Source organism: Lactuca sativa, chromosome 2 (genome assembly GCF_002870075.4).
Source record: "Lactuca sativa cultivar Salinas chromosome 2, Lsat_Salinas_v11, whole genome shotgun sequence".
NCBI lineage: Eukaryota > Viridiplantae > Streptophyta > Magnoliopsida > Asterales > Asteraceae > Lactuca > Lactuca sativa.
Genome location: NC_056624.2, coordinates 111,897,855 through 111,911,445, shown reverse-complemented (window position 1 = coordinate 111,911,445; position 13,591 = coordinate 111,897,855). Strand labels below are relative to the sequence as shown.

The 13,591-nt window shown below is 33.0% G+C and overlaps 1 protein-coding gene across 1 annotated transcript; it reads right to left on the bottom strand.

Moving 5' to 3' along the window:
* Positions 1–10,356: 10,356 nt before the first annotated feature.
* Positions 10,357–12,163, bottom strand: LOC111882088 (chalcone synthase 2). Its single transcript, XM_023878452.3, has 2 exons — positions 11,865–12,163; positions 10,357–11,780 (listed from the first exon to the last, which is right to left on the bottom strand). Exons 1-2 carry the CDS (start codon positions 12,040–12,042, stop codon positions 10,789–10,791), a joined length of 1,170 nt encoding a protein of 389 aa, XP_023734220.1. The 5' UTR covers positions 12,043–12,163; the 3' UTR covers positions 10,357–10,788.
* Between the last annotated feature and the right edge of the window lie 1,428 nt (positions 12,164–13,591).

The window sequence follows — 13,591 nt, the reverse complement described above, 5'->3', positions numbered from 1 at the left end:
ATCTACCATGGATTTCATTATGTTGTCACAATTGCGGTGGAATTATCGTTTCCGTTGCAAATCCCTCACTACGGCATTTTTAGTGACGAAAATAGGTCGTTACAAATTCCGTCGCTAGTCATCTTTTGCAACGGATTTTCAGCTTTTCGCAACGGATTCCTTCCGTAGTAAAATCACGTTTTTCTTGTAGTGTAAGACTTTGATATGTTTTGATTTTTCTAGAAGTTTGTTGCTATTTTAAGGTGGCTTTACAAAGTTCATTGCTACTTTTGGGGTGTCTTGTTCCACAAAGTTGCAATTTTTCATTGAGATCCTTAATACATGTTAATGTTTTTTGATGATGTTTCTGGTTCCATTTTTAATGATTAGGAGTTGCTTTAAATTGTAAAATCTTCTACAATTGACCTAATTCCACCTGTTGCATTTGGTTGTGGTTTTGCTTTGGTGTTACTTTTCATTTTTTTCATTTGCTACTTTAATGTAACTTTGAAGCTTTCTAATGTTTGTCTATTGTTGGTGTAATGTTTTTTTCTTGTCATCTTTGTTCTTTAGCTAGCCTGGTCTCTTTTTTCTATGAATTTTATTTTTGAGGTTCTAAAAAACTCAGTACTTTTGTCTTAAATAAAAAGACTTGCTTATAAGTTTTTAGTATAGAAACTTTTGCTGATATGGTTTTCAAGAAATTCTATTCAATGGGGGCAAATTTACAACTTTTCGTCCAGGGCATCGAAAATCTATGGACCGAACCTGATTATTATTATTATTATTATTATTATTGCTAAAAATGTATGTTTTCAAAGATTTTCAAAAATATGTTTCTAGATACGTTTTGAAGATTATTATCAAAACGTATTTTGGAAATGTATTTTGTCAGCGGTTTTTTAAAAAACGTAATTTCAAAAAGATCTTTTGACAACATATTTCTGAAAATGTATTTTGACAACCTATTTTCAAAAATTTATTTTTGAAAATGTATTTAGAAATATATTAGAAAAACGTATTTTATACAACGTATTTATATTTATTTTCTTTTCGATGATAATAATAATAATAATAATAATAATAATAATAATAATATACACAACAATAATTATAATGTTAAAAAAATAATAGGTTATATAAATGTGTAAAAGACAAAGATAATCAAAGGGGAGTTTCCCAAGTTGCTAGAAACGTGTTCTGGGAGAGTGTATACCCGACTTCTGGTCCCTTTAACCTCATTTCTGTATGTTTCTTAATGTTCTAATGTGAGAGCTTATGGTTTATATACGTAGTTTCAGAATGAAAAGTATAAAAAGCGTTCGAGCTAGTGATTAAGGGTGTTACCTTTTTATTTGAGGTGTGAGTTTGATTCATGTTTTCCCTATTTATTAGCATTTAATCTCCATCTTCATCCTCCCTAATAAATGAAAAGAATTTTGCCACATGTCACTCTCTCATTAACTTGGACACATGTTATTTTTTGGTAATTTTGAATAAATGTTTTTTCCATTTGTCATTTTCTCAATGTTTATCTTTTCTTAATTAACACATCATATTTACACCTTAATTAATAGTTTCTTAATTGAAAATAACCATTAAATTACAATATTACAACTTGGACACAGAATATGTTTCCTTTTAAATTTAATTTTTAAATTTTAAATTTAAATAAATTTTTGTTTAAACCTTTATATTTAATTTTTTTTGTTTTATCCAACCCGTATAACATACGGTCTCACACTAGTTCTTAATAAAAGACTACTAAAACTGCCACGTGTCACCATTATACACTACTACCTTGCCACATGTCAATCTTCTAGCATTTTACTCACTGATTTTCTTGCTCAATTGCTAATTGTTGTATTCGACCATCATACACTATAAATCCAAAAATTCAGGCCATAAAATTAGACGATGATGTTCACCGACATTTCTTCCTCTCCATAAATAAAAATAAAAAATTTAAACGCTTCCCAAAATGAGGCCTTAATTTACGCATGATGATCCCTCTATAGTTGCAAAATGACGACATAAATGAATTGTTTTTTTTTTCTATGCATACGTTGATTGAAACCTAATGGCTTTACTTTCTCGGTCAATTGGTTAAGTAGGTTTGAATCCAAAAAGGTTTGAAGAATCTTGATCCGTTCTCGACTTTTCAAGTTGTTGTTTTGCTTCTTGATTCACACCTTTTTTCATTGATATGATGTTATCAGTTACGATTTTTTTTATAGTAAAGACATCAGGGCTTCTCTGATTTGATTAAAATTGACACAAGTCGGACCAATTTTACTCACCGTTGCTTATCCTTACCAGCATCATGCCACACATGACTCACCACCGTCAAATCATTATTCAATGGTGACTTGATCCACCGTCTTTCTTCCTTCACTGCCACAGTCGTAACATCCTTTGTTCTTAGTCTTACAATGTTATATATTTTGGTGTTTTTTACACTTTGATTTGATTTCTACAGGATAAATAAAAAAAATTCTTAAGGTAAAAGCCCTAGACATTTTCTTTCGCTTTACCCAATCAAGAAATCCATCGCACCCCAAGCATCAGTAAGAACTCAACCATAGCATCAGGAAGCAAGTAGAAAATAAAATAAAAACAAGGTTAGCACTTTAACCACTTAGCCCTTTTGGGTTTCTTTTAGACAATACATCACCATCGAGCAAGAAATCGAGTTACATATCAATAGCTACAACAAGAAATCAGAGAATCTTCTCTAAATTTGAATTGGATCAACAAATGGTTCATGTTTGAATTGAAGCTCATGTTTCACTCTTCTAATTTCCGTCACTTCTCCTTCCCATCATTTGTAACTCACCAAATCCACTTGAATTATATGTTCTTATTACTAAGTTTGTGTTACTATTCGACTTCACCCTTAAACCTTAATACCCCTCTTTGTCTTTCTTATTATGCCTACTCATATTTAGTAGCGTAGTTTTTTTTTTCAAATACATGTTTCAGATAATTAGATTCCTACCAGTGAAGTTTCTTTCTATTTCATATTTAAAGATCAAATATATGAAGGATATAGATATTAAACAGAGTCTTCTGATGGAAAGAGAACATCTTCATCTGCTTATACATATGTTTTTTGGTCTCTTGAATCAATAACTCTTTTTGCACAATACATGTTTAATAAATCACTGAACCAAATTCTATAATCAGCAAACCATATAAATCAGGTGGTGAGACTGATTTGTGTTCTTGGTTATGAAGAGTTTTCTATTTGATTAGGTTTTAATGGTTGACACTTTAATTTTTTTAAGGCTTTGAAATATAATTAATGTCACACCCCCAAACCGAAATGGCAAAAACGTTCGGGGGTGGAGAATGTCATGTACAGTATCACAACATTTGTATAATAGTAATTAAAGCAACAACAACCATTGTATTAATAACATAGTATTTACATTGTGTTCAAAACATTACTTGTTTAACATTGAAACTATAGCATAAGATAAGGCGTAATGCTACTATGCTCCGTCTTCATAACGTCTGGGAGAGTACCTGTCTGCTAACTTTCCTGATAATACAAGTGGTTTGAAAAAGTGTCAACATTAAAGTTGGTGAGTTCATAAGAATTTTGTTGGAAAAGATGTGTTCTTTGTTATTGAAACGTTGTTGTTTTCTTCCATAAAATCCACTATTTTCTTAGTAAATAAGTTATAGTCTTAGTACTTTAAAAATCAAAAAGTATAAGCTTCTTATGTTATAATAAGAGATTTCAAATTCTGATTCTTGTAATTGGTATGACTCATACTGTTACCTCCTATATTTCTTAGTATATACAAATTACATATAAGTAAGAGCGAATGGACAGTTGATCGGGTGATTCTGCCGTAAGCCCATAACCAAACAAGGAATAGGAAGTAAGGCGGAATTCACACATTCCACTGCCTATCGGATCTTTATAAATATGTAAATCTAATGTATAGACTAAGGAACCATAAAATTAACGATTAAAGGTCTTTTATGTTATACTAGTTCGTAAATAAGTGTTAATCTTTTTTAAATATGTTCCTAGTTGCATCCACTTTACTGTAAAGCATTGTTTTCGATAAGCAGTTGCATTTGTTTTTAGAAAGGCGAACTGTAAACTGTTCACCTGTAAAATAATGATATTGATCCTGGAAAATCCTATATTTTCCTTATTAAAAATCGGGCTGTAGTCTTAAATGTTCCAAGGCCGAACGTACAAGTATAAATTCCATACTTAGTTTGATGATACCTAGTTTTATTTATAGTAAAACTAGCTGAAATTATGTTTGCTCTGTAAGTTAGATGCAATGTATATACCCCTTTTGACTGTTTAAATAAAAGTATATTACTACGGAAATGAGTCGTTTTTTCTCCATGTGAGTTCCTATAGCTATACTGATGACCCATGATGGCCTGAAACGACGTTCTTCAGGCGTTAGAAACATTATGACATTTGTCACCATAGGTCTGCTGGCCTAACTGTAGCTAGCAGTTTAGGTGTGGGGTTTTCAGTCCCGTATAGATCTATACACAAATTCATGTTCTCCCTACAAGAGACTCTGGGGACTTTGTTGGTACTTAGATAATTACATGAAGGCGTCTCACAAATAGTTTCAACGAATTTACTAGTAATAAAGTGGAAAAACTTTTTGTTTATGTGTTAACCTGAACTTTGTAGACATAGTCCGTTAGTTCCATAAACTATACATGTTATAGTTTATAAGTTTGTAAGATAGTTCATTTGATCTTTTGATGTAAAAACCATTGAGACTTAAGATATTTAATAGTAGTGTTGTTGGCGTATCTAGTAGTTTCATATTCAAACGCATGTTAACGCTAAGAAAATATAATAAATAATTATTATTTTTAAACACAAGATTTCTTGTGTTTTACTTGTATTCCCCCTCCCTCACTAAAAAAGTTAAAATTATTAAAACGTAGGTATGAACTCACCTCGTGTGCGTGTTTTTGGTTGGGTACGACTAGGTTGCATTAAATCCCCGGGCTAGAACATGTATAGTTTATTGTATCCTAATAATATTTACACATGATATCGTATTAAATCATATAAAAATAAATTAAATACTAAGCTAAAGTTTTAGACAACACTTAATTATTGTAAGAAAACTTACAATAAGCCTTAGAATAGGTTGTAGGTGTTCTCCGTGTTCTTGGTATGTTCTTGGTGTTCTTAAGGAGGTTTTGGATGTCTCTGGCTGGAATTAACAAGATTGGAAGGTGATTTCGAAAGATGTTAAGAACACTTGATGATTCCCGCAAGATCCTAAGAAGATTGAAGTGATATCTCGCATGATACGTGAGAGGAAAAGTGGTGATTTCGGTTGTGTTCTTGAGAGGAAAGTGGTGATATTTCGATGTTAAGTGTGAAAATGAGGTTGAGTTTTCCACCTTAAGTATTTATAGTAAGATAATTTGAGGTGACATTTTCATTGGAACAAGCACCTTATCTTCTAAAAATGCGAGCCCAAGGGATAGAAGTTGGGTTTTCGGCCGAGAACAAAATCCGAGAAGTTGTGATTGAACCGACTCTGTTTGCGGTCCGAAGACATTTGCAACCGAAAATAGGGTTTGTTGTCTGAAGACGTTTGCGGTCAGGAGGGAGTTTACGGTCAGAAGGCTCATTTCCAGACCGAATATTCTTGGCCGAAAACGGTTCCCAGTGCGAGGCAAGTGGCTAGTCCGAGGGATTTCGCTAGGGTGTAGATGCGAAATTTCATTTAAGTGTTTTTACTTCTAATTTTTACAACACTTTTAATAAAAGGTTTATACATATCAAGATTACTAATTTAGCGTTAATAATTTAAAAAAATCATCAAATCTGAGTTTTGTTGACCTTGGTTGACTTTTGTTGACTTTTACATAGTTGAAAATAACGGGTTGTCACATTTATCATTCGTATTGCCTTTTTTCGACAGTAGACGACGATATAATTGATTACTCATATTTTGAAGGGAAAATGACTTAGGAGGGTAACTACCTTTTATCCGTGTTCACATATTGACAACTTCTTCTTTTTTGTACATAATAAAGCAATTAACTTGTTTTAACTGTTTAAATTACACCAATATTACCGGCTAATACCTGTTTTAACCGGTAACTCAAAAGGAAAATGACTTAGAAGGGTAACTACCTCTTATCCATGTTCACATATTGGCATTTTCTTATTTGTTGTACATAAGAAAGCAACTAACTTGTTTTAACTCTGTAACATCCCAAAAATCATGACCAAAAATTTTGTTTTTAATTTAATACTAAAACCATAATTGTCAAACCATTAATTTAATACTCCGACATCGGGCTCGCTCGGTATACAAATCTGTCTCTCTTAGGCCCCGCCTGTCTCCGGGCCCCGCCCGCTAAACACATACAATCATATAACATGCTAACACATAAAGAAACATACTCTAGTGTATCTTTGTCCTAAGAAACATACTCTGCTAATAATGAGACATGGAACTTCGTCCGTACTCAGCTAGCTCCAGCCAAGACTTCAGCAGTGCAACGTGAGTCTCCTCACTATGTGAATGGGTCTAAGGCCACAATGTCAGCCCATGTAGTCTATGAGTAGGAAGACTCGGGGGTTAGCCCTAGGCATTGTATGCTAGTATGTTATTCCAGACCAAGGTCTGATGTCGGGCGGGTGCCCGAGGAATGTTTGCATGTTAGATTACACTTGTTGTTTGTGTGATACTTGTATGTGCCTGGTAGAGAGGTGAGTGTGGGCGAGGTCCCGTATCTCGTCACTAGCTAAGTATGGATGATGTTCCGTATCTCATTATTAGCAGAGTATGTTTCTTTATGTGTTAGCATGTTATATAATTGTATGTGTTTAGCGGGCGGGGCCCGGAGACAGGCGAGGCCTAAGAGAGACAGATCTGTATACCGAGCGGGGCCCAATACCGGAGTATTAAATTAATGGTTTGACAATTATGGTTTTAGTATTAAATTAAAAACAAAATTTTTGGTCATGATTTTTGGGATGTTACATAGTTAAAACATGTTAGTTGTTTTCTTATGTACAAAAAATAAGAAGTTGGCAATATGTGAACACGGATAAGAGGTAGTTACCCTCCTAAGTCATTTTCCCTTTGAGTTACCTGTTTTAGCCGGTAATATTGGTGTAATTTAAACAGTTAAAACAATTTAATTGCTTCATTATGTACAAAAAAGAAGAAGTTGTCAATATGTGAACACGGATAAGAGATAGTTACCTTCCTAAGTCATTTTCCCTATTTTGAAATGAAACAAACTAACATACCATTTTTCTTAGTGATCAGTCCATAAAGTTACTAGAGTTTCTATAGGTGCCTTCCAACTCAAACCATTCTAATAAAGTGTCGTCAATTATAATGCATCAATCCGATTAGTTTTTATGGTTTCTCCATGGTAAGATTGGAGTATCCGTCTACAATAACGCGTTAAAGTGAAATTTCTATATCTATAAGCATCTAAAATTTTCCCTTTCATCCAAAATTAATGGGTATATACAAATTCAAATACTTGGTGTAAAGGTAAAATGTTTGAATTTGAAACCATAAAGTCAATTTTGTTGTATCAGGTGTAAATCTGAAAGGTGATTTTTAAAATCACTTTTTGTTTGTTGATTGTAGTTATTTTGATTTTTTTATGTGTTCATTTATACTTTGTGCTAATGTAGGGCTTTCATTGTTAATCTTTGTCTCTGGTGGAGAGATGGGTTAACAGTCTAATCCTTTAAACGAAACAAAATCCTTCTATCCTTTTTTGGACCAAGCTATCTTGAACTACATGCTCAATTGCCTGATTAAATTTTGGATGCAAGACTAACAAATCAGTATATAAATAATTTACATGGTTCTACTTGTAGATGGGTGGTTATACTACGATGTGGAGATCGTAAGCTCACAAAGCCTTTCAAATTGGAACTTGCTATATATTATGATTTACATGCATGTTGTCATTTATATTTTTCTGAATTAATTCCACTAAGCTAAAAAGAAAGAAGCACCAAGTGATAAACTACCTAATCATACACTAATGTTCTTTAACTGTGTGATTTTAAAAAAGATTCCAGACCTCACTTACTTATTCCACTATGGAAGGACAACATGGATGAACCAAATTTTAACCGTCGTGATCCTTCGGTCTTGTAAAAACGACATCTTGGAATGTGTGGTATGAGCTGGGAATATTGGTTTAAGGACTTATCAAAAGAGAGACAATATTTGTTTGTAGGATTTTAGAGAGACAATATTTGTTTGTAGGATTTTATTTTATTAGGAACTAGTTATGACACCCATGTATTATTTGTTTGTAGGATTTTAAAAAGAGAGACAATATTTGTTTGTAGGATTTTATTTTATTAGGAACTAGTTATGAGACCCATGTATTACATGGATTAATTTAGAAAAAATTTAAATATTTTGGTCAAAATATTTGAGAACTTTGAATTTATAAGAAAATAAGAAAAAATAATGAATTATTAAAATAGAAATGTTTTTTATCTTTTAAATTTAAACAAATAATTTAAATAAATAAAAAAAACTAATGAACATTAATTTTGGAATTTTAAAATTAAAATGTAAGTTGATTAATGAAAATGATATTCATTTAGTACTACATTGATTATAACTATTACATTAAAATATTATGTGGAATTTAATAAAATAGAAAAACTTATAAAATGACATGTGAAAAAAATTAATTCAAAATAACTACAAAATGACATTTGACAAATTCAATGAGAGTGTGACAAACGGCAAAAAAAAACCCTTCATTTATTAGAGTAGATTGTAAGTGTATATGAGAAAGTGTTTTGATAACCATGTATTTAAATCCTGGTTCTTGAATTTATTCCTATTTCAAACTATTTTTTTTGTTCAATTTTTATAATTACATATCTCATTGTACTTAATCGTTTATCATTAATTTAGACATAAAGAATGTTGTTATCTTAAAAACACATTACAAAAATTAACCATATAGTTACAAACAAAACATCTAAGTTTCTAAAAAGATAAATGTTTGCAAATGTAATATTATTTTTAAGGTTTACTAAAACAAATTTCAAAATTGTAGGTGTTTGATCCACCTTCGCCGCAAACTAATTTTTTTCTCTTTTAAAAAAAATTTCAAAATTGTTTTAAGTTGTCCTGTGTATACACAGGTTATAAACTAGTTTTTAAATAAAATAAAAGAAGCTGATGTGGCATGTATTATTAGCTGCCATGTTAGTAGTTATAGCCAGGTCAGATGTCACATCATCACTTATCGGTTCAGTAGGTTAAAATGGTCAAACTGATTACATTAGCAAATATTCTGTCATTTTTCGCTAAAAAAATTAATTTGGGACTAAACCATAAACTGAGTCAAAACATTGCGACTTTTTTCGAAGATTTCCCTTCGTTTAACTCTTATTTGGCATGCGTCGATGTGTCATTTTCGAGTATCCAAATAAAAAGAGAGTGAGCATTGAAACTCAGTAGTAATAATTATTATTTTATTCTTTTCGTGTTCAAAAATACCCTAATATTTAGTTATCTTATGATTTGTAATTCAAATCTTCAATATCATTTATTTTAATATATGTGCAAAAGTGAATATTATTATATCTCATAGATGTATTAAATAATGTTTTATTATTATTATTATTATTACTCTTTAATTAATTCTACTATGCACACATTGAAACCTGAACTCTCGACCTCAATGAAAGAAAGTAACATCAGATACACATTGGATACCGCTAGGCTAGAAACTCAGACTTTCACTCAAAAACTTTTGTAAGACTGACTATCTCCTACGATTGGATCTTCGGAAGTCGCCACCCAAGCCTCCGCTAACTTTTCTTCTTCTTCTTTTGTCCATGAGACCCTTTCTTGGGTGGTAGTGGGTCGGACCGATTTTTTTCTTTTTTTCTTTTTTGGTTGAGGTGGTGGTTAAGGTTGCGTTTCCGCAACAAAATTCAGCGAAAGTGGTGGTTGTGAAATTGGTAGTTGTTGTTGTTGGAGTTGTTGTAGTTGTTAGAATTGTTGAAATTGTTGGTATTATTGTGAAATTTGCTGTAGGAAAGACGGAAAATGTTAATGTTGTTGTTGAAAAGTGGTGTTCGTTGGATAGGGGAACCGGTTTGAAGTAGATTGATAAAACCGCCTTGAGGTGACTTCATAGTCGGGAATTGGTGAGGTGTTGTATATAACGCAAAAGTGTTATCGAGTTTGCGATTTCTGTAGTTAGGAGGGGTATTTTAGTTGGGATCCATGGTTGTTGGTTGTGAAGATGTAGTGTGCAATTTGTGTATAGAGAAAGAAAAGAATGGTGTAAAAAATAAGGAGTAAAAAGTGTTGTATTTATAGGTAAATAAATTGGTTAATTTTATTTATTTATTTATTTTTAAACAAACTAGCCGTTCAACAGATATAGTAACGGTCAAATTGAGGGCTTCAACTTGATTGGCCGTGCGATTCCGTTGTGCCGAACACGAGCCTAAACGACAACGAGCCACCATGAAACAACGGGGTAGTGTGTACGCCCATTGTTCGTGACCAGCTCAACCATGAACATGCTCGTGCTTAGTATACCACTCGGCCTTAGTGACTATTTTTCAACAGCGACTATATTATTTAATTATTTTTATCACTAACTAGGAATTGTGTTGTTGTAACGAAATAACACACAAAAGATCTTTGCTATTATTTATTGGCATGATAAAAAGCTGAAAAGGTACAGTGTAAATTATTTAATGCAAGCTAAGAAGATTTTTGTACACCATACCCCACATCCATGCGTAACTAAACCACGATAAGCTTATCAAATAGACACACTATGGAGGACCACGGTATCAACGGTGAGACCGGGTCCAAACCCAAACAACACACCCCACTCCAGACCCTCTCCCGTGGTTTTAGCCCCATCTGTAGCCGAAGAGCGTCGCATTTCATCTAGTATAAACAAGACACAAGCACTTGACATATTTCCATATTTACTGAGAACCTGTCGTGAGGCCCTTAGTTTCTCAGGCTTAAGGCTTAGTTTATCCTCCAGTTGGTTCAAGATCGCAGGGCCACCTGGATGTGCAATCCAGAAAAGTGAGTTCCAATCTTCAATTCCCAAGGGTTGAAAGGCCTCAACCAAGCTTTTTTCAATGTGTTTTGCTATAAGTCCAGGAACGTCTTTAAGTAGTTGAATTATAATCCCAACCTCACGAAGGTGCCCTTCAATTGCAGCCTCACTTTGCGGGAGAATCGTTTGGAATCCAGAAACGATTTCATAAAGTGGCTTTTCAACATCAGGAATAGGGTCAGCACCTACAATGACCGCAGCTGCGCCATCACCAAACAAAGCCATGGCTACGAGGCCATCAAGATGCGCTTCACCAGGTCCTCGGTAAGTTCCTGCAACTATCTCAGAGCAAACAACCAATACACGAGCACCCTTATTGTTCTCAGCTAAGTCCTTGGCTAAACGAAGGACAGTGCCTCCAGCAAAACACCCTTGATGATACAACATCACACGTTTTACCGAAGGATTAAGGCGAAGGAGCTTTATGAGCTGGTAATCAGCTCCAGGCATGTCAACACCGTTTATTGAGCAAAACACGACGTGGGTGATCTTTGACTTCGGTTGGCCCCATTCTTTGATGGCGTGAGTTGCAGCTTCTGCACCAAGCTTTGGTATTTCCACGATTGAAATATCTTGTCTTTCGTCTAATGATGGTGCCATGTGGGCACAAATGTTAGGTTTCTCCTGTAACATCTCATCTGTGAAGTACATGTATCGTGTTTTGACCATGGATTTATCACCTGAAACATTACCAAAAAGAATCAATTTAACAATACGAACCACACATCGACATGAATGGTTTGATACATATACATATAACGTACACATGCGTCTAAATTTTTCCTTGAGTTCTGTCATGTGCTCGCTTTTTGTAACACTAAAATAGGAATCTGGATATGTGCTTTGAAGAACACAGTTAGGTGGGGTTGCGGTTGCGATAGCTAGAATTGTTGCTGGACCTTCGGCTCTTTGGGCCTTGTGGAACTCCTCAATGTTAACCATTCTCAGGTGATGCTGAAAATGGTGTTGAGCACTTTGAGATTGGAATTTGTGTGTTGAGTGATGGTTGTATGGTGGTAATTTATAGTTTGGGTATCTCAAATTCTCATTAGGATGTTGGCACCTAACACTTGCTAACAAAACCACCCTCATGAATTAAATCTTTTAATCCTTCTTCTTGTTTAACAAATAAAAGACGAATATTTTTGGTTTGGGTAAGTTTTGTTTTGACTTGTACAATAGAAATGGCATATCCTGTATATCAAACCAAAACATATCTCTATACTAATAAAAAAGTCGTCCTTTTGCCATGTGTCAATATATTAAACATCTTAATTAATATGATGTCACTTGTCAATCTATTAATTTTCGTTTTTAATTAATATAATGTTATTTGTCAATGTATTTATTCTCCATTTTCAATTTTCAATTTTCAATTTTATATTATTGTTTTCATTAATTCACAAAAAAAAATGTTTAATATATATTAAAAATTAATTTTATATATTTATTTGAATCAACGATTATAATTTCACATAACTAATAAAAATATCTCGTAATTAATAATTTATTTAAAATAATTAATTAATAATTTTGAAATTTTATTATAAAAAATTAATTAATTTTATACCCGTGGTCTCCACGGGTTATAAACTAGTAAGATAATATATTACCGAGATAAAATTTTGAGAATGACTGGTTTCATTCCCAGTTACATAAAATTTTGTAGACCTATAACATATAATTTTAAGTTGCATTTTTTTTTTGTCATAAAAACATACATTAATTTATTTGGTACGTTTCTAATATTTCTGATTTGGTGAGGATAGATTTTGAGCATGAAATTGGAATTTCCAGAAAGGATGCATCATGAGATCCAACTAACAGAAGTATTTCCTGCAATGGTGCGAATATTAATTGCATTTCCTTCCGGAAAAAGCCTGGAAAGGTTTGTTGGGGATGCCGAATGAAACACAGCGAAAGAAGTATGTCTCTCGATTTCCATTGGTGCAAACATATTCATTGCATCTACTTCGAAAAAACCCAGCTACCCAAACAAAACACATAATTATCATGTCCTTGTAATGCTCGATAGGTGTTTTCCTCAATAACTCTGACATTTTGAGAAATGTGTATTAGAATATTAGAGATTTATGATTTATCACATTTATTAAGAACCAAAAATTTATGTCACTAGGGTTACTGGATTTCATTTCCCTCACAACCCTTCTCCTTTCCCACCATTGACAGTCAAGTCATCCAAAAATCAACACCATCTTCACTCGGTGTTAAAGTTATATTAATAATCTAGACATCAGATTGGTGGTACAACGGAATTATATAGTTTTCATAACCTTGTATCTTAGACGTTATTCTTTTATTGTGCACCTAAAATTTATAGATTCTAATATTTGAGGCTTCAACCATAGCTCTTATACGAGTTGAGTTAATATGGTTGAACAATGATTAAGATGAATATTCGACAAACGAACACGATAATCAAGGCCGGCTCTGGCCACATGTAAGGTCTGCGACCGCATAGTGCCCAATC

What these genes read in the sequence shown, in the direction of transcription:
- LOC111882088 (XM_023878452.3), bottom strand. Translation starts at nt 12,042, where the DNA reads ATGGTTAACATTGAGGAGTTCCACAAGGCCCAAAGAGCCGAAGGTCCA. An exon ending in GGAAAAATTTAGACGCATGT is followed by an intron (nt 11,781 to 11,864) that starts GTACGTTATATG and finishes GTAATGTTTCAG; the next exon opens with GTGATAAATCCATGGTCAAA.